The sequence below is a fragment of the Cheilinus undulatus genome, linkage group 23 (assembly GCF_018320785.1).
Source record: "Cheilinus undulatus linkage group 23, ASM1832078v1, whole genome shotgun sequence".
Lineage (NCBI taxonomy): Eukaryota > Metazoa > Chordata > Actinopteri > Labriformes > Labridae > Cheilinus > Cheilinus undulatus.
The window spans coordinates 18,470,443-18,494,548 of record NC_054887.1 but is presented as its reverse complement, the minus strand read 5'-3'; the positions used below and the strand labels follow the sequence as shown (position 1 = coordinate 18,494,548).

Sequence of the window (24,106 nt, the reverse complement as noted above, 5' to 3'; positions counted from 1 at the left end):
AATTTCATCCCTGCTGGATATTCTTGTCAGCTGTCAGTGGTATTATTAGAAAGTGGAAGTGTTCAGGAATAACAGCAACCCAGCCATGAAGTTGAGGTTTGGGTGGAGGAGGCCAGTGAAGGCCAATCATAATGCTTCAGCAAACCAAGACATTTTGGGAAATGCTATGCTTTGTGGCAACAATTTGGGGAAAGCCCTTCTCTATTCCAACATGACTGTGCCCCAGTGCACGAAGCAAGGACTATAAAGACATGGTTTGGTGTGGAAGAACTTGACTGGCCCACACAGAGCCCTGACCTCAACCCCATCAAGCACCTTTGGGATGAACTGGGAGGGAGATTGTGAACCAGGCCTTCTCGTCCATCATCAGTGCCTGACCTCATAAATGCTCTACTGAATGAATGGGCACAAATTCCTGCAAAAAAACTCCAAAATTGTGGGTGAAGCCTTGCAAGAATGGAAGCTGTTAAAGCTGCAAAAGGAAGACCAACTCCATTTTAAAGTCCATTTATGTGTATATGATATCATACAGTCCTTGTTGGTGTAATGGTCAGACTGCTAAATACTTTTCAAAACTTGAAGAAACATAGTTTCATTTTCATTTATTAGTCACCACTTGTTCACATCACTCCCTTCTTTCATTCCTTTTCTCTTCTCACTCTAATCATCTAATGATTTGGGGCATTCACTCTCTTCATCACTAAGCTAATCAGATTCTGCCTGACCGATCATCATGCACCTGTCATCATATTTTAAATCTGACGTGTCTCTTCCACAGTCAGCTTGTCGTTTTAGTGAGGATACTACAACCCTCCTCCACCCTAGCCACCTCCACTTCAGCTCATCAACATCTAGCCCAGTTATTCACAAGTCTCCTGCTCATCTAATCCTGCATACCTCTATCTTCTCCTCCAAGCAACGTCATCGATGTCCCAGGCCAGCTTCTCAGAAGTCCACTCCTCATCTGATCCTGCCCTCACCGGTACCGGTGTCTGGACTACGTAGGGGGCATCCCATCCTGCCATCGGCCTCACTACCCCTTGAAGTACATAAAGTCATCATGATGGAGTGTAATCTCTGGGGACATTGTACATTTCTCCTTCATCAAAATTTGTAAAATAAAAAAATTACACTTGTATTAAAGTCTCTCCTGACTGAGCTTATTGTGTTGCTTGAGCAGCCATTGCCAACAACTGGGAGATTTGCCTTGACCCCAGATGTAAAATGTGGCTAAGGGATAGGGGTAAGGGCTGTATTGGGAAAATTAGTAGTACATAAAGTTCTACTTTGTTATGCACTTTGTTCTAGAAAATGGTTGTAGGTTATTCTTTATGTACATGGTAAACAGTAGTAACATCCTAGCATTAGCAGCTTCACAATATGTAGCAAAACATGAATAAAAAGTGTCAAGTGAAAAGGACACATTTATGACCACAAACTCTTTCCATAGGCAGCATCATGTATCACCCACAAGACCCTTGCACACACGAACCTCATGCAGCCTCGTGCACACACCCACATACACCACGATATGTCAGACTCTCTCTCTGCTTCACATTTCTCACTTCCTCCCTCCCTCTTGCTCCCTCTCTGTCTCTGACGCTCGCGGAGGATCTTGAAAGCAGCAGTGACAGCAGCTCACGCGGAGCCGGTCAGCTCCACATATTGGGATCTTCACGGGAGAACGTGCGCTAAAGCAGCGACCGTGGGCTGTTATCTATCGCCGTGTTAACCTCCTGTTTTCAGAGAGATACGGGGGTTATTTTTAGCTTTATTACTGGATTTAGATACCAAAAACACTTGCTAGTAAAAGGCGTGAGGAAGACTTCATAAAAGTGAGTATTGTGTGTTTAAATTTACCCTTTTACACGAATTAAATAACATATATTTTTTATTTGGCAGTATGAATCCGTATTTTTGCCCTAAGAGTAAACGTAGAAAGCCACAAGTTCCCGAAAAGTTCTCTTTTTCTTAGTATTAGAAGTGTACATTTATATTTTCACCACCATAGTTCAGTGTTATGGTGCATTTAATATATTCATAGTTCAAATATGACACACTAGCTGCCCTCAGGTAGACAAGAGCCAGACTCGTAGACTGGTGTCAGGGTTGGAAATCGCTTTAAACCGACACCAGTGATTTATACACCAGGATCTCCAGCTTGTGGTTTGGTTGTGAGCCAGAGGCTGGTCGGTGTAGAGCAGAAAAACCTGCTGCAAACACTTAGTTTAGCACTTGTCTGGTGCAGGGTGGTAATTTCCCTGTTGCTCTGCCAGTCTGCAGTATGCTGGGAGTGTGTGTTGTGTGTTCCAGTTGAAGCAGATTATGGGTGTTAATTTTCAGCAGAGGAGTCTCTGATATCTACTTACAATATAAACTGTGTACTGCTGAGAGAGAGGCGGAGGAGGCTTTAAAGTCAGAGTTTGACCTCACTGGTTTCATTTGTTTTGATCACTCATGAATATCTATCCAGAGCCTGAGAGAGAAAGTTCTCATAACCAGAGTTTTGTCTCAGACTAAACTTCAGAGTTGGTCAGAGACTTCTAGGCAGATCTGCAGCACCAGGATTAAAGCTGCATGTCTATCATTCAATCCAAAGGAATTTCCAGGGAGTTTAGCAAAGCTAGAAACAACTTTGACACCCTTGATTTGTAAGCAAATTTGCACCATGCTTTTCTTACTCGTACTGCTGTTCGTGTCTGAATTAATTCTACATGTTCATCATATAGTCAGAGGGTGAAAATCAGTGTCTTATCAGTGTCTTTTTATAGTCAGTATGACTACTATGAAAAAATGAGATATCTTGGCAATAAGAAAAATAAATAGGCTCGGTAGTGTAGGAATGTCACGTTACTAAAATAACATCAGTTTGATCTTAGTAAAAATCAAGTGATAATTATTTGTCTTTCATGGGAAAAAATAGATTCTTGGTTCTCAACTAGTGGGGTGGGTCCCAAAAGTGGGTCGCAGAGCAATTTTCAGGAAAAAATATAAGCTGTAGCAAAAAGTGTATAATGTGCTTTGAGTTGGAAGGAAAAGTCTTCATCTTTTTATCCCATTATATTTTCTATTCCATTTTATGTCCAAAATGCCACTTTTTCCTTTAAAACATCAGGTTACGATTGAATAAGTAAATAAATTTGGGTCAAGATTTGACATTAAGGTGGTGGTAGGTCCTGATGCTAGACCATGTATGAATTATTGTCCTAGATAACCAGTCTATGGTACTTTCTTGTTTAAATTAGGGATTCCAAATATTATCGGCATGATATTGGTATCAGCAGATATGAACATTTCTCTGAATACAATTAATGTTTTGACTGTAAAAATCTTCCTATATCAGCTGTAAGTATTGGCAGTATGAACAAATAAGTTAGTGGAGTTTTAGGCTGGTCTGTTTTTCTTTATTCACTATTATTTCTTACACTTTAAAGTGTGTTTTAAAAACTGAACTTTGTTAATTTGTTCATCGTAAAACTTTACATTGTGTTTTAATGATTGAAGTTTTACATCTGAACTACATTTAAATATCGGTATCAATCAAAATTCATCCATCCATTTCTACTTCACTTATCCCGTTCGGGGTCGCAGGGGCTGAAGCCTATCCCAGCTGTCATTGGCTCGAGGCAGGGTGCACCTTGGATTGGTCACTAGTTGATCACAGGACTTGTATCGATACCAGCACCGGCTAAAATGATCATCTACCGGCATATTTGATATTGGCTAAAAATCCAATATCGTGCATCCCCAATTTGAATCACTAAAACTCTCAGGCAAAGTCCTTTAAGTTGTGTATGTTGTACAAATACATCAGCAAAGAGTACTGGTGTAGCTCAGTAGGTAGAGCAGGTGCCCACATCCAAAAGACTGGAGTCCTCGATGCACTGGTTGTGGAATCGCTTCCTGATCCCAGCTAGGATTGGGTATTCTTTAATACTGTTAAACCTTTAAAAAATCCTGAGGTATACCTTATTATAGCATTATTTAACCCCCTCCCCCCAAAAAAACTTTGAAAAAGACAAAAAAAAAAAAAAAGAAAAAAAAAACCCCATCAGCATAGTTTTGTTACCAAAATGATGCCAATGTCTTTGTGTAAGGATCTACTGATAGCATTTTTTCCCGACAAGTTTAAGTACTGCGATTTGAGTATTAGCTGATGAGTACAAATGTGAACACCATTAAAGTTCTTAAAATTATGTTGAAAGCTAGTTTATTTTCATCAGATGTTCCTCATCCCTCCTCTGGACAGCAGCACAGTCTGCTGTGTGCGCTACTTTTGGAGTCATTATTTATGCTCTGTTTTCACATTGAGCTGAATAGTTACACATGCAAGTGTTTCTTGAAATGCAATCAAGGAAACCATCTCCTTTTTTTCTGATGACAATTTAGCATTTTATCAATCTCTCTAAACAGAGATCTGTGTATAAATGCAGCTAACAACCTCTTTGTAGATTTCATCTCTTTTCTTCAACACAGTTTTTGCATCTTGAACAGACACAGATTGCAGCCAATGGCCAGCACATGTGAAAGGAAGACTTGGCCTGGATATTCTTTGACGCTTATTTAGATTATGCCTGGCTACACCAGAAGCCCCAAAATTGGCTCCAAAAGGATGCATTGTCAGAGGAGAGCTGACGGGTTATGAGATTAGGTTGCATACGGGGACCAATATATTTTCCACCTTGAACTAAGCAGACTGCAGCAACCCTAATATTGACCTGGAATTTACCACTTTCCCCACATTTCAAAACAAAAGTAAGCTTTGAGTTAAGCATGCTTTGCATCCAGAAGGCTAAAGCCATCACTTGAACTTTAAAGCATTCACAGACACTTTAATGCTGCAGATTTTATCAGAGCCATTACAAGGCAGTAGAGCAATGAAATTAACCTGTAAAAATGTTGTTTTATTTAGGGCTGTGTTTGGCTAAGCTTGGCCCTCTGCAACGAACTGTCTTGAAATATGTGTTACTCTATCTGTGTGTGTGTTCTAGTGAGTGTGTGTGAGTAGGGGCATTTGAGTTCATGCCGTATCAAATGTCTGTCTCAACCACTTTACTGTAATTAGATTATAATACTGTCTTGTTAGATAGACTGCGAGCAGAGACACCTGTCTGTCTGTCTGTCTGTCTGTCTGTCTGTCTGTCTAAGTGAGTTTACAGAAAATGCTGACTCAGTGTTGTGGTAATGTACTGCAGCAGTTATAGAAATACTGTAAAGACTTTTGGTTCTGCCTTAAAAGTTGACTGTGCAAATGTGAATATTGCAACAACATTGACTCTCCCTATCTCATCTTATGTGCACGCTGCCTGAATTATTTGATCTATTTTACTGCATTTCTCATGTTTATCACAGTTAAATCATTACTGCAGTTTTATTTGTTATTTTCATAGCTGTTTTTCATCAAGGACTCAGTCTTTGTAAAATATTGCCTGCTTGGTAGATGATTGTCAGACACTAGAAAGCTAAAACAGTGACAAGTTACACTGGCTAATCCTGGTGGCGTTAGCCTTCAGCATTTGTCAGACATGTATTGAGACATGCAGAATCAAATTCTGGCAAACTACTTGCAGGATAAATGTAAATCAGACAGTCACCTCCACCTTTTTGGGACAGATAGGTAAGCGTGGCACCCCCTATGGAAAGGTACCAAAAAAGTAGGACAGTACAGGTCGTTTTAAGGGACGCTTGACAACTTTTGGTATATGAAAATGCAGAAAATACATACCTGGCCATACCCAACTGAACTGAAGTGCTCAGTGGAAACAGCCTATAAATCTTCATGGGGTCCCAGGCGATCACCTACCTTTGCCTAATGGTAAAGTGCACTTCTGTTTGAGAGCAAAGGCCATCTCCTCTTAGGCATTGTGGCAGTGAGCATGTGTGTTTTACAGGGAAAGTGACTTAAGCAAAAGGCGCATCAATTTCGGATTTTATTGAAAATCTGGCACCAGTTTCAAACCAGTACACCCAAGAAGTCTTCTGAGAGATATTAAGGACAATTGGAGCAACGGTGTGGTGTGCAAATCGACACAGACAGACAGGCACGCCATTAATTATAGTAGTTAGATTGCAGGCAAACTACTACTGCACACTGTCTACATATACACCAAAAACAGTGATAGGAATTTAAATGCAGTTCTGATCAGTTACACTCCTGTCATATGAAACAGGCAGAGCTGTTTAAGTTTAGGTGCTTTTCCATGCTTTCAAAGCAGACAGAATATGTGTTAATACCAACATTAATGATGTCCCTTTGATTTCTAAGTGCCCAAGCACACCGTTAGAGAGAGCCAGCATGCCCCTGAAAGTGTGACTCAATCAAACCACTTTTTAAAAGATCATTACACCTTTTCCTTTCCTGTGACATGCAGGAATCTCTTCCAGGAAAAAAAGCCTCTTCAAGTGGGTTGGGTTTAAACAAGAAACTCAGCTCAGTTCCCGAGGTTTGTCCCATCCAGTGATCATATCATTTTCATTTCCTCATTCAGATGCTGATTCAGTGGAGGTGGTTGCAGGGCGCTCGCTAGGTCCCAGCTGTCTGTCCAGGCAGGCATGGAACGAGAGGGTTCATTTAGGAGGTAAACACACTGAGACTCACTCAAAACCACTCCAGCATCAACACTTGTTCCCCCCCCGCCCCTTTATCTGTCTTTGTCCCGGCCTTTTGGGACTCACAAAAAAGGTAGATGAAAGTGGAAAAACACACACAAACACTCTCACACATTCCTCAATGACCTCATTCACTCTTTCATTCATGCAAACATCCCCCTTATCCTCCTTTGTTTATTAATTAGACCACAGCGTTTTCTCTCTCAGCTCTTCCTGTTGTGTCAGGGCCAAGAACAAAAAGTGTATCCTCTGTGTTACATCGACATCCACAAACTCTCACAGATGTAGAAATGTATTTCCTTTTATCAGCCAGGGGTTTTCCCCCTTACACTTCCTGAAACTTTTTTTTTGAGTCTTCACTTCTTCTGTTTTTATTTTTGCAAAGAGAAGTTTTCAGCTATTCTTTTCAGAAAGATTTCAGAAAAGTCATTCTGACTTTGACCCATGAAGTGAGTGCCTGAGTGTCTCCTGGTGAGTGTGCGTTTGAGCCCAGGGCTCCTGTTTCTCACACTGACCTATTTATAAGGAGTTGAGTCCAGATCTAGGTTGACAGACAGACCTGAAACACACATGCTCACACATAAATACACCTTCTTTATTTTTTCTCAATTTCCCCCCATATACTGCACCTATAACCATCCATTTCTTCCTTTTCCCCACTTTCTATCTATATTTTGGCCTCTTTTTCTCTTTTATCTCCCTTTGCGTCCAGTTTCCTTTCTGTTAATTTACAGCAGTTAATGTAAATATTTGATGGGAATGAATCATTATTAATGTTGGGATAACAAGGCTAAAAGGTTCAGAATTACACAGAAACTCAGGAATAATAAATACAAAAAGGAAAAAAGGTTGAAAAGTATTTGTTTAAAGCTTGAATAAAGCTTTATCTCTCCCCAGCCTCACATAGACAGAAAAAAAAGAAGAGGAGGAAGTGAATTGTGTGTCACCTTTAAATCCTTCCCCGCCCTCTTGGCAGCCCTTGAACCTCAAAGAGTTCCTTTGTTTGCCTGGCACAAAAGCTCACAGGGTCACATGGTCAGCGGTTGGCACCAAAGAGAGAGAGAAAAGGGAAAAAAAGAAGGTAGAATAAAAAGTAAAAGAGGGAAAGGAGGGTAAGAGAATTTAAGAGAAGCATTATTCAAAGGGCATGTGAAAGTTTGAGGTAGAGAAACTATTAATTTATTTTTGGATGTTCATCCTGGTTTTCATATTTGAGTCAGGGGGAGACAAAAACTCATGGAGTGGGGATATGTGGTACCTTTTCATTTCCTAGAGTAAGTAAACAAAATGCATGCGTTTGAGTTTTTCTTTGGGAGAAGTATGTTGTTATAACTGCAGAAATTAGAAGTTTACTTAATTTTGAAGTCTTTTTTATTCAAACATATTTATCAACTTCTCTTTTATGTTGACTGTAGAGACAACTAAGAATGGCTGCTGAATACAGCAAAGATGAATGTGAACAGAATCGTACCAGACGCTGTGCCATGCCTAAGTCTGCTTGAAGATTGGTTTCAGACAGATTGACATGAGCTTAGCCAAGCCCAAGTGCAGGTGTAAAGGCAACTTTAAATGTCTCCTGTGTCTTAAAAAGCCATCATATAAGCTCAGCAAAGATCTATTTCATCCTCTGAACTGCAGAGTAGATGTAGAAGTAGGAAGAGTGTCACTGTTGGAATCTTAAATATAATAAAAATCCTCCACAGTATCCAGCAGGATGGACTTCATCATCCACACAGAGAATAAAAACAAGACATTGGCAGCTGCCATGGTTGTCTCTTCATCTTTCTTCTTCTTGATGGATTTGCAATCTAACTACTTTGCGAATCATCACCTACTGCAGTGCTTCCTAAAGTGTGGGCAAAGGCCCTCTAGTGGGCCGTGGAGATACTGCAGGTCGGCCTCGAGAGGACATTTGCAAAAAAAAACAAAAAAAAAAAACAAACAAACCTAATTTTAGAAATTGAAATACTAATTTTAGATGATAATACAATAATTTTAAGTCCCAACGCTTTTTTTTATTGTGTATGTTAAACAGAACCGGTGGCATGACTTAACTAGTGTTGGATTGACTGATGACACTGTTAGTATTCTTCTGTGCCACATCACTATAATAAGAAATTATCCGTGTCTTTGTGGACAAAGTTTCTTGGTAAGCCTTTGTATGTTCACAGAGTGTATACTATAAAAGAGATAAATTAGAAAAGCAAATACAGGTAACTTTATAGATACCTGCCCATATCAAAAGAAATTCTAGGTTTGTTACTTTGTGACTCTGCATATGCATGTTCATGTCTTAAGATAAATTTGATGTATCTGAAGCAAAAATTTGGAAGTAAATACTTTGAATCCCCTGTTACAGTTGTACAAGGGTTATGGTGGGCCCCAGAAGATGTTCAGGTTTCACTTTGGGCTACAGTGTCCTCGGGTTCGGGAAAGGCTGACCTACTGTATTAGACAGAGAACATGCACAAGTGTGCTCAGGCATTGAACAGGGTCTCTAATGTAAAAGCAGGCTAGCAGGGGTGAGGGAAAGGGGTAGCAATGTGACTCAGGAACGTTACGATATAGCCTGCCTGAAGTGAAAATATGACTGATCTACAGCTACCTTTCTGTCATATTCTACAGCTCTTTTGTTTTTCAAATTAATTGGAGTACATGAGGCTCCCTCTGCTCATCACTTAATTGAAAGTGAGAGCTGTTTCAGTGGGAGGGGCAGACTTCATGCTCTAGCATAACACAGCATGTGGCACTGTAATCACTCAATTTCAATTGTATTGTTTTTATGATCGTTGGAAGCCAAAATTGTATTTTGATTTAAAACTTGATAAACAATGGAGTACTAAAACTTAGCAGTCTGAATAGACTTTCTAGATACATAACAAACACATAGATATGTAAATATTCAGTAAATATTCAGTATCATACATAGCAGAGACATGTTTGCCTGAACTTAACCTGTTACATTTTGGAGTTTTAAACTTTCCATTTTGTTTTCTTTGCCTGTAATCTGACTTTCAAACCACACATTATTACTTTGCTCCTCTACTTCTGAAGTCTTTGGGTTGACAAAGTCAGATCTAAGATCACTACTCTTCACTGTCACAGCTAAATTACTCAATCCTAGAACTGCCCACAATACTGATCAGTACTGCCTTGTTTTCACCTTTCCAGAAACTGTGTTTTTACTCATTTAAGGCTGGAATCTTGTCACAGATACAAACAGTAAATGGCAAATAGTAGAGTATAACTGAAACAACAAACATGAATAGAACTACAAGTATGACAGGTTTGGTGGTAATGTAAGATTGAAACATGTCTCAACTCTTCCACTTAGCCTGTCACTGCTGCAAACAAACTCAGTCCTGATATTTGTTTCTTTTATGCATTTTCTTTCTTGTCTGTGCCTCCATATACACAAATGTTCATCACATTTCAGCACTTTTTATCCCCTTCCTTCAAATCACCTTCACCGTTTCTATTGAATTCTGCCCCTTCTAACTTCCTCCAGTTCATATTAGTGTCGTTCATACCTCTGTTTCTTCTACTTTATTTTAATTTTAAGTGAGACTCTGTTTTACTTGTTTCTTTCTTTTCCCTCATCATTTGATATCTTTGGATACTGTATGAGCTCACTGAGGTTCACAAAAAATTTCAAGATCCTAATTCATTGGTTGGCCTTCACTGACAACTTGTAGACTAAATCACTAGCTTATCTTCATTTCTAAGGCCATTCCTTAACCTGTTACTATCAGAATGGATTGATTGTATTCATGTAAAACCTGTTGAAAGCTACAGTCTTATTTCTGTGGTCTTACAGAGATGTTTGATACCTGTCCAAAAGTGCAGTTGGACATGGGTAAACAGAGTTTCAGGTATACTGTTTTTGCAGCTTAGGATGCCCTGCAGGTAGCTTTGTGTCTTGGGGAGGTGGTCTCTTTAGATCTTCCAAAAGTAGATAGAGGTTAAGGGTTGCAGGAGTTCTGACTGGATAGGACACTGTAAATGAGACTCTTAATCTCAATGAGGTTTTCCAAGTTGAGTAAATTTTAAATGATAAAAATATGTTTGGTTCTTCTGTGGTTAAACCTTACTTTTCTCGCTCCATGTACCTGTCTGTCTCTGCTGATTCCAGAGTCATATCGTACATTAGCCTGTGTAAACATTAACAGATGGCTAATAAAAACCTACTACCCATCAATAAATGCTAATGTTGGCATCCACTGCCCTCAGTTGTCCTTACTGTGTTTCATTTTTCCGTAGGTGTCAAGTAAGTGTGGACTCAGCTTCGGTGAAAGTCTCGGTGCTCTTTGCGTGTATTTATATTATTCTTTTTTTTTTTTCTGTCTTTTGGATTTCGAGGAGCCTCCACAGTAAGCTTAGGTTAGGAGGCGGCTCGTCCTCCAGCCTCACTGACCTCTCGCAGGCGAAAACTACAGGAGGAGGAGGAGGGGAGAAAGGAGGAGTAGCAGAGGAGAGCAGCAAGGATAAAGGCACCCAGCAGAGGAGGGCTGGAGCCAACGCCACATGGAACAGGTCAGTGTGGGAAAGACTGACATGTTTTTTAAAGTGATGCATGAAAACCTCAGTGTAAGACTGTATGAATAAAAATGTACCTCTTTGCTGTACCTTGTTCAATAAACATCACCAGCAGAAAGCTGTTAGTGGCGTTATTTATGCTACGAATACAGACCTTTTTTTAACACACATTCTATCTCTTTTCCCTGGGGGTCAATCTCTGTCTCTTTTGATCTCCATCTTTCTCTTATTCATCTTTTCATCTCTTTCTGCATCACAGAATCCTTTCTTCTCTTTCTTTCCTCTCTCTTTTATTTCTCTGGTTATTTTTACAGCATTTCAGTTTTATTTTACAGCAAAACATTCAAGGAGCCCTCACTGGAACAAGCTCACGTCCTCCCTGACCTTTTCATATCTTACTGTTTTTATACATAATCTTTGTTTTACTGTTGTATTTTTCAATGTTGTGGCTTTAGAGAAGTTTGCTCATTTTTCAACATCTTGAAATCATATGATTTGACACAAACACTCAAGCTGACAAACCGGAACAGCCAAGAGAAGAAAATGATATGACATCCATCAGTCCAGCTCTCTGTGGATGGATGCTTCCATCTCAAGTGTTTTCTTTTGCTTTCTAAACTTTGCCTCTTATACAAGCCAAGATTTGTGTTCACATAAAGATACTTAAGACACTAATTATACCTCAGTTTAAAGGAGGAAGGTGTGTGCTCTAATCTCTGTTTTTTGTTTTGCTTCTCAGCATCCACGGTGCAGTGATTTCAGTTTTCCAGAAGAAGGAGCTGGGGGAAAATGAACTCTACACTCTGAATGAAGGTGTCAGGTTAGTGTCATTTGTTTTAATTGTTTTATTTTTTTTGTTTATTGTTTGTGCACTTGGGCTGGTTTGTATTTTAGGATAAGACCAAGTCACCATTTATAACTTCGTTAACTTAGATGAAAACCCGTACAGAAGTTGTACTGTGAGCTGTTAGCAATGGCTGCCTTCAGTGTAGTGGTTAGCTTGGATGTAGCTATAGTATAGCGGTAGCTTTATCAGAGCTCAGGTTAGCACTGGAGCTGCAAATGCCTTTTTTCTCTTTTTGTCTTGTAGCTCCAATTGGCCCATCATAAATGTGACAGACACTTTTGTCCAATCAGCTTCTGAGAATTTTATGAAAAGTCCTGCCCTTCCCAAATGCTCTATATGGGAGGTTTCCCAGATGGATGTGAAATCCATGCAGTGGATTTATGAAACAGTCTATCTGGTGTGTCAAGTTAATAAAATCCTGTCTTTCAGCTCCTAAGCAGCTTTTTATTTCTTACCATTTTGGCTTTCTATTTCTATCAAATAAGAAACAAAAATGGAAAAAGAGAAACTGTCTCTTGATTGGGAGCTGGCTCCCGTCATTCACATACGAGAGACAGCTCTTAGGACCAGCTCATTAACAAATGACACAGCAGTCCTTACTTGTTGTCTTGGTCAACCTGACCTGTACCCCAATATGTTTATCATGGTTTCTGAGGGAGAAAAGTTGTTGAAGAGGCAGTACTTGCCTCTTAGCTAATGGCTATTTCCTCCTGATTCATTGCTATTACCAGTTCAAATAAACTATAGTTAGCCTGAGAGCCATGGAAATGATGCATGGGCGGTTGTTTGCAGAAGAGGAGGACTTGTGATTCTCAATTACAGGTTGCTCCTGCACAGGTCTTGTTAATGCAAAGTGTGGATGGAAGTAAGTGCATTCAACTTGGTATCTGAATGCCAAAAACAGAAGATACATTTAAGGTATTAAGAACCACTAAATTGTAGTGTTTTCGTCTATAATTTCATACATATTCCTCCTGTAGATTCAATTTTACTTGCTGTCAGAAAAACCTCTGGTCCCCTGTATGTGTGCTTTAATGGCAACTACAGTCACTAAATTTAGTCTTTGTGAAACATCAACACATTCCCTGTAATTGCTGTTGACAGTTTACTGTCCACTGAGTCACAAACACATTAAAAGTTGCTTTAAGAGGAATAAGCCAGGTTACAGAGGGGTCACTACTGTGTGTGTAAATACAGTGTAGCTGAGGGCGGTTGTGACAGAGCTGTCAAAACTATCTCCTCTCATGTACTGCAAACGCTACACGGCACATAAACACAGATATACTGTACATACATGTATACTATAAACAGTTTTCACATGCAGGCACACAAATTACAGCAATCTTCACATGGAGTATCAGACTAACATAGCCTGGGGCTTTTCTGCATAAAGTTAGAGACACAAGCTTCTTGAATTTCTATTTTTATGTGTTAAAACACTTTTTTTTCCACAGGGATTTTCCTCAGTGCCACAAAGATTCAATTTTAGATTCTGTTTCTTTAAACGGCAGCCTTGTTAACAGTTAATCAGATGATCCTGCAGTTTGAAAGTTCTGATGTTGCAGCCGTTCTTTCAGTTCACTGTGTACAACATTTTCTCATTTCCTGAGTCTGCTGCTGTTCAAACACTGTTGCTCTGCAGTGCACCAGAACTCATTAGTTCTGCTTCATGTTAGAGACTGTGTGTCATGTCTGTTTCAACATGCAGTATAAACGCTCTCATTAGTGTGCGTGTTCTCTGCAGGCAGCTGCTGAAGACGGAGCTGGGCTCCTTCTTCACCGAGTACCTTCAAAACCAGCTGCTCACTAAGGGGATGGTCATACTGAGAGACAAGATCCGCTTCTATGAAGGTACACACAAAAACACATCAATGTTAAACAATAACCTGTAGACACACCACTAGTACAGAGATGAGGAATGCAGAATTGATGTTTTTAGATCAACAACCCAAATGTTTTGATCGGCTATTCATGTTAACACTCAGTACGTTTACATGCGCAGTTCAGTCAAGACTGAAGATCGCAGTTTACATGCACAGCAAGATAATAGAGTTTTTGACGAAAACATGTCCAGCTCCATTACCCTAGATGCTGATATACACCCTTTCAGCTAATTACTGTGGACCTAATAAGTAGCACTTCCACTGCTATTTATTAGAAATATGTACTTTTACTAAAAACAGAATAGTAGAAGTCTTATGTTCTCTTGCGTTTTTATGTAAAGAAAAAAAATCATATTTTAACTTTTGATTACCTTAGGTATCAAATTTAACTAGTCAGTACTCTAAGTAAACTTAAAATGAATAACGTTTTACATTTACTTGAGAAGCATTATAGAGCAGTATTTCTACTTCTGTTTAAGTACGTTTTAAGCTATCTAACTTTTCTTTTACCTGAGTACAAAACTCTTGTACTCTTTCCACCTTTGACAATGGAACTCCTGTTATGATAGTCTTTATGCTGTTCCCTTCCGGGTCAAGGGTCAAAGACTTTTGACTTTGGAGAATATACAAAATGTCTAGTTCAGTCTGCTTCATTTGAAGTGTTTACATGCAGAAAATTATTTTCCAACCACATTGTTTATCTTTGAGTAATCTGATTGAGTATGATTTCAGCTGGTCTAACATGATTGTATGCATCTACAAAGTCCACTTTTAGTCAAACTGATACAAAGTTCAACTTTTTCTGAATGCATGTTACTGACTTCTCTTAGTTTACCATAAAAAGCATGCTTCTGTTTTCTAAACACCACTAAAAAAGGATTAGCACAACGATAATGAGTTAGTATTGCTGTTATTTGGTGCTAAAAAAAACAGAATGAAGGAACTGAATGTTTCACTAGCTGGTGTACAATGATGTCTGTTATTTTCTGTGTCCACATTAAAGTTTAACTTTGTTCGCAGTTTACAGCCTCAGGGCTTTCATGAGGAATGTCAACCCCCGAGTGTCATTTCTAGAAAAGTTAAAGTTCAATGTAAAGCCTTCTTTATCTCAAAAGGAAAAAATTCAAAGGTCTAGATGGAAAAATAAGTACTGAGGGGGATAAGAATACTTGTTAACCCTTAACTACACACATTAACTGGCTTTATCTCTTCACACTCACAGCCAGGCAGAGTTACAACAAACCACTAGAGCGGTGAGAACAAGACACTGAAATTTCTGTGCTGTGGTTTATGTGTGACCTTTATTTAAGGCACCTTTGAAATGATTAAACTCTCTGACACTCTCTGACACACTCAGACTGTGACTGATTTTTTGTGCTGTCGTCACAGCAACCAGACAGGAAGTGATTACATACGTCAATTAACCCACAGTTAGAGAGAAATTTAAGATAAGGCAAAACACTGAGGTCTCATTACAGCTGATTCAAGAGCACATGGTGACTCTCAGAGCTTTAAATACCTGTTAAGTTCTTATTTTAAAGTTTGGGACCCTTTCTTCAAAATACATGTCTGTCACATGGAATGAAAATACCTCAACATTTACAGGGTATACAGCTAAACAAACTATTGTTGGGACTGTATTCTAAGAAAAGTATTTTGCATAACAAAACAACAAGCAAAACCAAACAAAAAACATAAGACGAACAAGACTACAGCAGATGTGCTGCAAACATCTGTGGTGAATACAAGTCAGTGTGCAAACTTTTGTAAAAGAAAGACAACAAGTAGGAAAGAAATGTGAGAAAATGAACATCTAAAATATAAATACAACATCACTGATGAAAATACAATGGCAGGGATATAAATAGTTGATAAAAAACTTGATGAAGAATTATTTCCTGGATGTTTGCTGTTTCAGCCTGCTAGGTATCCATCCAGAATATCAAGTTTTGCTATTTTGTATTCTTTATCTTGAGCTGGACTTCTTCTGAGATATTGTTTCACTGTCCATTCTCATAAAAATCATGCTTAATTTTCAATTTGTGTGATTTTGGAATTGAAACAGCTCTCTATATTGTTAGATTTTTGCTCTGATTGTGTCCGAATGTTGAAAAATCTGTTATTTTGACAACCCTGCCTGATTTTCTGCTCTCTTTTTCCATTAAAGGTCAGAAGCTGCTGGACTCTCTGGCCGACACATGGGACTTCTTCTTCTGTGATGTTCTCTCCATGCTGCAGGCAATCTTCTACCCCGTACAGGTAGAGATACAAACAGTTTATTTACATGCATTATAAATTTGGGTGGTTACAGTTTGATTAGCCAGTTTATCTGTACTATTATCCTTGTTCCAGTATATACTGTGTGCACAGTGGGAGACATGTTTAAATTTAAAGTCCAGTTTTTGTCAGAATAAGACAATAATTTGACTTGTCCTAATTGCATGTAAACATACCGACTCTAATACCTTTATTCCTCTTATAAACTTTGTGTCGACACCTCTTTGTGTGTCTATTCTCAGGGAAAGGAGCCGTCGGTGCGTCAGCTAGCTCTGCTCCACTTCAGAAACATCATCACCCTCAACCTCAAACTGGACGAAGCTCTGTCTCGACCCCGAGCCAGAGTCCCTCCGTCTATCATACAGATGCTGCTCATACTACAGGTACACACCTCTTTCTTCATGTTTTTCCCCTGTTTGCCTGACAGTCTCTTTCATCCGCATAGTCCCAGAGCAGAGAGTGGGGGGTAAATGACAACAGATGGGGAAAGAGGAGCAGAGGGTACACAGAGCTGCAGTTTTTTCTTGTAGAGGGATCTCACAGGAAGTAATCTCAGTGTGGACACAGAGCGCAGTAATCTTCCCATGACCACTCAGTGCCCTCTGCGTCCCGCCTGTGTCTGAAAAGTTGTGTTATGTTTGTCTGTGTGAAATAACAATGTTTACACTCCACTATAAGACCCCTGTGTTCGCAAAAACAAACAGAAGGTTCATTATTTTTCTGGCCTTTTTGGCTACATAAAATTTTATTTGACAAGACTTAAAACACTTAAACATCCTCTGTGGATACTTTGGTTTACTTGGTCAATATTTAAACATGATGTACTGGGAGAAACAGGAACAGGTAACTGAAATCACCTTTTAAAAGTGTTGATAATCTTCATATGAACCAGGTTTATTGGTTTTATCTTCTCAACCCTTTGTAGTTATTCTTAGATTCAGTTAGCCATCCATCACCTTCATTTTCTCTAGAAACAGGAAAACGGTTGTTTACATATTATTTAATGGGGATGTTGTCTGCTCCTCATGCAGACAACATGCAGGATCTCCTGCATTTTTTTGTCTTTCTCGACATCGTTGTTGTGCATCAATCGGGGCTGTTTTTACAATCAAGAACAGAGAATGTTATTGTCATAACACAGGGTATGGGCAAAATTCATTCAAAAAGATTGGGTGCATTTTTATGATTCAGTGATGAAGGAATTCTGGGTGGTATTTTCAAATCACAAGAATGCTGTTGCACATTAAATACTATTGCGTTCAGCTTTATACACCAAGATCATTATTGTATAAGAGATGTACCACCAGTAGTATTTCACATCAAGTATTATACACCATGTAGTTATTGTATACACTCACAATTTATGATTCTATGTCACTTTTTCAAAATAGACCATTCCTGAGCAGGCTGCAGGGGGATTAACAAAAGTATTGAGAAATAAAAAGGAGGAATTAAACCTCTTCAATGCAAAATAATGATTGTGATTTTATCATTTCAATTTGAACAAGTAGAAAATATTAAAGAGTAACTAAACCCTCAGAACACTTTTCAGATAAAGACGGATGGTTATGAGCATTTCATGTCCACATCTTGACATTTAAGCCAGAGTCTCCAGCTAAAATGACCAGCAATCCTCCAGAATTTTAGCCATTTAAAACAACTGTTGAACATTTGCTTTAGAGAGCCATGTTACCAATAACCAACATTTAACAGTAATAAAACATACAGAAATTAAAACACTGATGGCTTTTTGTCACTGCTAAGGAAACGTGTTTCTGTCTGAATTTGATCCAAGCCCGACTTCTTATTAACCTGCTTGAAACAGATTACACATGACCAGACCTTAAAAACAACTGCAGAAAAACATTATTTTATTTGTCTTTGTGTGAGTTGTTTAATCAAGCATAATGAAAGTTTTGAGCTGCTCCTTACAGTCAGGCAGCCACTTGCACAACCTACCCTTACGTTTAACATGTAAAACAACAACAGCACTTAGCTTCACATTAGCACTGTTAACTCTAAGTTAGACCGCTAAATACCGTCCTCCACTGATAACACTAACAAATTGTCCAAACAAATCACGGACCACTATCCAGTTAACTAAACACCACCTTAAAACTCTGCATTACAAACGAAATTGAGATTTACTCTCATATTAGTCCTTGTAAACTGATGATCTCAACTGTAACCTCCACAAAAACAGTAAAAACCAACTATTGTGGTTTCTTTGGAGTAGTCCCAAAGAAAGACAACAGTACAGCACATGACAGTCCTCCTCTCATCGATGGCTCTTCCCTGCAGCTGAATAAAATTTGCTGCTGCTACTATAGGCTAACCTGAAAGCCCTGATCTAGAACTCCCAGCTGAGAAGTGAAACAATGCTCAAATTATATTATCAGTGGTTGTTTCCAAATGTAAATCAACTAATGTGGATCCTGAGAGATCATAGAGTTAATCTGCAGGCTTCTCTTTAAACAACCATGTATTTTCCTCTTAAGTAAGGTGTTCATTGCTCAAATGTAATACGAGAGGAGACAAGTGGAGTGAATGTGCTCTCAACTGTGTCTGTTTTCTTCTCTAACTTTGGACGTCATTGTAGAGACTCAGTGACCCAAAACTGCTGCCTCCAGACTCATATTGAGACAGGACAAGTGAGGCAGACAGAGTAAGATATGGAGAGTAAATATGACACAATAATAGAAGACAACAATGTATATATTCTCTGATTAATCATATATGAACAGATACACAGTGTTCTGCAAAATGATTCTGTTTTGTTCTGTTTTTGTTCCACCAACAAGAATAATTCATCATCAGAAAACAGAGCCAGTGTAAAGAGAGCATAAGAGAGATCAAACCTAGCTCAGATTTTTGCTACTTCTTGTTTCATCTGTTAGTAATTTCCTTCTCATTCTGTGACGCCAATACACCGAGGTCTGGTCTATTTATGTGGTTTGTTTCTGTGCTGTGGTTTTGATGCATGAGCTCAATGATTCAGAGATCTGGATCTCAGTGATCTTTCCTTTGTTTTGTGAACACTTTTAAGTAAAATACAGGCTCATGTATCACAGCCAGCATGAAAATTTGGTCTCAAAAGTATCAAAACTTTGAAATCATTAAAAAAGGATTACTCAAAAAGACTTAGTTTGTGCCTTTTAACGTAGCAGACTTCTAAACGGAAACAATTTTGTGTCTTAAACTTTATTGCTTTGCTTTATTAACGCATGTAATAATTGATTTTACTGAACATTTTTCACCACTGTTCTACACAAAGATTAGGTGCATTTTGGGTTAATGTCCTCGTGTTTCCTTAGACAGAAAAGAGGCAATTATTTGGGCACTAACATTAAGCATATGCTGAAAAAAACATGCAGTATAATTGTGCTTTTATGTAGAGAAAGTATCAATACACCAATTGTTAACATTTGAATCCAGGAACTGCAAATAACTGCAGTGCATCAAGTTGCAGCTTTTAAACCTCATTGAAATCAATGGCCCTGGCTTTACTTTGCTTGTTTTTTTATAAAGAATAAGTTGCATAGTATCAATTTGTCACTTCTCACCTGTTTTAGTTAGTCTGGGGCTCATTTAGCTCACATTATTGGCATTTTATACAGTTTTATCAGAGATTTAGTAAGTTGTCTAAAGAGGACTTCCAATCCATTTACATTCAGCAGTTCAAATAGTGTTACTACAAGACCGAGAGAATTATGAAGAAAACCTGCTCAATTTCATCGAATCTCCTTTTCAGTGCAGTGACATTTAGTTTCTTATATTGAAACGTTCCCAATGGATGACCAAAAACTTTCAGTAGATCTCATTTTTCTTATGTCAGTGGCCCTAATTTTCATTTTTCAAATCCTTCATTTTGAGAGGATTTTACTTTCAAATGTCTGTGGAAAAATAAAGGAAAAACCTGCATAAATTGCATTAAAACTCCTTTATATTTAAAACTCCCCAACAGGTTACAAGAGACTTTCAATGGCTTTTTATTCCTCATGTCAATGTGTCCTACCTTGTAAATCTTGAGATGATTTTACTGTATCCTTTTTGAGAAATTTAAAGGGAAAAAACTACTGAAATGGCATTGGAAATCCCCCTTTGAGAGTACTCAAGTACGCTTGAGTAAGCTTGAGTACATTTGAGCATTCCTGAGCAGAGAAGGATGGTAGAAAGAGGAGCAGTACATTTGACTTTTTGAGATGTGAGATTAAATAAACACTGAATTTGCCTTTGAGTCTTGAGTCCTGCTTTTGGGTCCTTGCTGGGTTCAGTGTGAGAAAAGGTCAGTATTGGATGCACGTAATCTTCCATCCCTTTGGCAGCACTGAATTAAAACAGGCATGATTCTGTGCTATAAATCACTGCATGGACTCAGGAACACATCTAGCAATCATTGGTGGTCAACACGGTTTACCGTGCCATCCACAAATGCGAGTTAAAGCTTTATCCCTCAAAGAAGAAGCCATGAACATGATGTCGTCTTCTTTGGGCCAAAGCTCTTCTGAAATGGACTTAGGAAAAACAAACAACTGTTCTGTGGCTAAACAGGCCTGCTTGCAATCTAGACCTTTCACCAATACAAAACATTTTGCACATTATACAAAGAAAATCTGGCCAAGAAAACCCAAGACTGGTGTGCAACATGAATCCTACATTTGACAAGAATGGGACAACATTCCTCTCCCAAAACTCCTACAACTGGTCTCTTCACTCCCAGATGTTTATAGACTGTTGTTACAAGAAGAGGGGATGCTACACAATGGTAAACATGGCCTTGTCCCTGCTTTTTTGAGATGTGTTACTTCCATCAAATTCAGATTGAGCTAATATTTTAAATGAAATGGTAAAATGTCTCATCATCAGGTATGTTGTTTATGTTCTGTTGTGGATAAAATAGGTGTTTATGAGATTCAAAAATCAATACGTTAGGTTTCTATTTACAATAGCCAAGTCCTGTAGACCTGTGGGTGAGGCTCTCTTGTCTGACAAATGCTCATGCCCTTGAAAACTAACATTTGTGTTCAAGGTTTATTTTTGATAAGATATGCAACAAATATATCTTTTCTAGAAGGAAAGAACGCCACAATAGTCACTGTGCCCTGATTGTATGTTGTCATGTTTACTCTGTCTCATCTTGTCCCTGTCTTTGTTACTGTGCGTTTGGTGACAGGCTCTTACTCACCTGAAGCCTTGGATTGGATCCCAGTAAAAAGCCCTGTCATGCACTTTTTACCTCGTCAGCGTTTTTAATAAACTCAATAAACATATTTGTTTCAAGGGAGTCCACCACCTCAGAAGGGTACAGGATTGTGAGATGAAAAATAAAGAGGGAGCTATGGAGCAGACAAACTCTGCCCATTTGGCCCAGATTTGATATTAAAAATCTTTTAAGACTTGGGGTAAAATAACAGCCTTTTCATAACATAATGTCACAGACATCGCCTCTCCATTTATCAATAAGGGATGAGTCAGATTAAGCCCTTCCTTTGTAACAGATTCTTTGCTGGCTGTCTCCAACCATCTCATAAATTATTACCTACATGTTCTGTATCATATCTTAAAGGGATTTTACCTCCTTATATGTAAATAAAATCTCATTAGTCGTTGACATTTTAACATTTGTTTCATCCTCGGTTTCGATAGTACAAAGCTCTGCTCCCTACATCTGTGCAGCAGCCTTTAAAGCTGACCTTTTCTTGCAATGCTCCATATCATTAGAGTGTGTTGTCTTCACCATTTGATGATGTTGGCAGTGTGCTTATTTGGCAAACTTATCATTTTCTTTCTTTCTTTCAACTCCTGGAAATGTTTTCTTGGCTTTTAAAGTTTCCACTACCGCCATCCAACACACCACAATTACTAGCTAACACACACGTGTGTTTATTTGTGTTTTTCAGGGAGTCCATGAGTCTAAAGGTGTAACAGACGACTACCTTCGTCTGGAGTCTCTTATTCAGAAGGTCGTCTCTCCGTACCTCGGGACTCATGGCTTATATTCCAGAGATGGATCCTCTAACTTGCACTGCTCCTCCTGCCTTTTAGGTGCATGTTTATACACACACTACTATACAGTGTGTGCTGTGCTCTCTTAACTTTTGTGGTGTTTTGACTGTTTTTAGAGAAAATGTTTTAGAAAGTCAAAGTTATATTATTTCATCATATCTCTACAGAAAAGCGTTTGCAGCGCTCCTGGCCTTCCAAATCAGGCAGTTCCCCCTCTGCTAAGAACCCAGTGGTACGCTCCAAGAGTTACAACGTCCCCATGCTGACCCCTGTGGTAGAGTATGACGTCGACTCGTCCACAGGAAGCGGTGCAGGTATCAGAAGACACTCTGTGTCAGAGATGACTTCCTGTCTAGAGGAGGCCAGCTCTGTGGCTGAGTCCGCCACCACTGCTGACAATAACACCAGCAACACAAGCAACACCAGCACATCCAGCCTTGCAAACCACTCCCAAGCCTCATCGTTCTCTGCTGCACTTTCAGGTACAAATACACTGCTAATAAAAATATGGAATTTATCACTGACAAGTGGAACTTCAAGATTTAAAGAGATAAAACAGGAACATGATTATTTTGTTTGATTCAAAACCTTTTTCTGTCTCTGTGCAGACACTGCGACCTCCAATCAGGACCCCCCTCCCAGGGACTCTGACAGTCCTGCAGCTCCCCTCCCCCTGCAGCCCCAGCATCACTCCCCCTGCATCCTCCCTGAACCGTCCCCAGCTGAGGACACTCACTGCACAGGCTCTCTGGTGTCAGACTCCCCCATGTCTTCCAGGGTTCTGGCTCACGACACAAGCTCCGGTCCCAGTCCCGCCTCCAGCCCTGAGATCATAATGGACCACACCCTGGAGTCTCTGGACTCTGAGCCCGAGCACGACGGCATCTTTTTGGACTTCTCCCGACGCTGTTCTGTAGGATCGACACACAGCAGAGACAGCAACAGGCAGAGCGTGGCGTGATGCTTGGACACATGGTTGTAGGGAGAAACGCATAATGCTGAGCCATGAACCACATTCCTGACACTCCTGCTGTTTGATACAGACTCCATCATCAGCCATCAAGGATTCTTATAAACGGAGTTATTTTTATATAGACAAGTCTAACCTCATTATGAGTACTTAAAAAAACAATTAGGGATTTTGTAAACTCTTTGGAAACATCAGCACTGACGTCTCTGGGAATCTACAATCATAAATCATTTGACACATGTGACATTGGTCACATGATTTAATCCCGTAGTATTTTAATGAATCAAAACTTTTTGAGAAACACTGAGCCAGTTATGACAATGCACCATGCATTGTTTTGTACCTTGAAAAGACAAGGGCTATGATTATCTTTGGTTGTCAAAATCAAACTTTAACATTTCATTGTTTATCACACCCTCCAGTTTGACCAGTCATCTTTTTGTGTTGTTGGCTGAACCTAAACTTGTGTTAATTTTTGATCATTAAAATATTCATTTGAATTTTGCACTTGGTCTGGCATGAAAATTTTTCTTCAATAATAAAAGAAAATGTTATTTGGGGGGGGGGGGGGCAAACAAAAGGCTGACATTGAAACATTCATCTATATTTCTATTAAGATTATCCCTCCATATGAAGAGCATCAAACCAGCGTCATCACAGCTTAATAAAACTTTTTTGCTGACTCTGCCATCTAGTGTCCATCCTCTCAAAGTACAACAGTAGCAAAAGCAGGAGCTGAAAAAGTGCAGACTTCCCCTTCAAGCTAATTAGTGACACCTGTGGCAAACGTGATAAACAGCATGGAGGAAGAGAGGAAAACAAGACTAAAATCATTAAAGAAAGTGGCTTTAGACACTCGTGTAGATTTGTTTTCAGTATTTTATCAGAATATATTTTTATCAGAAGAGTTGGATCTTAAGCTGCCATAGTAATGAAGCACGGCTGTGTGTGAATGTCTTGAAGCAGGTATGAATGAAT

General features: G+C 39.1%; 1 protein-coding gene across 1 annotated transcript; it reads left to right on the top strand.

Annotated features, from left to right (window-relative positions):
* Window positions 1-1,577: 1,577 nt before the first annotated feature.
* On the top strand, window positions 1,578-23,576 carry LOC121505700 (proline-rich protein 5-like). The gene is given in 11 exon segments (XM_041781213.1): window positions 1,578-1,835; window positions 6,489-6,578; window positions 10,969-11,142; window positions 11,885-11,965; window positions 13,737-13,843; window positions 16,043-16,134; window positions 16,395-16,535; window positions 22,053-22,197; window positions 22,326-22,640; window positions 22,767-23,075; window positions 23,078-23,576. Coding segments are annotated over 10 exon segments (1,467 nt in total). The 5' UTR covers window positions 1,578-1,835; window positions 6,489-6,552; the 3' UTR covers window positions 23,155-23,576.
* The last annotated feature ends 530 nt before the right edge of the window (window positions 23,577-24,106 follow it).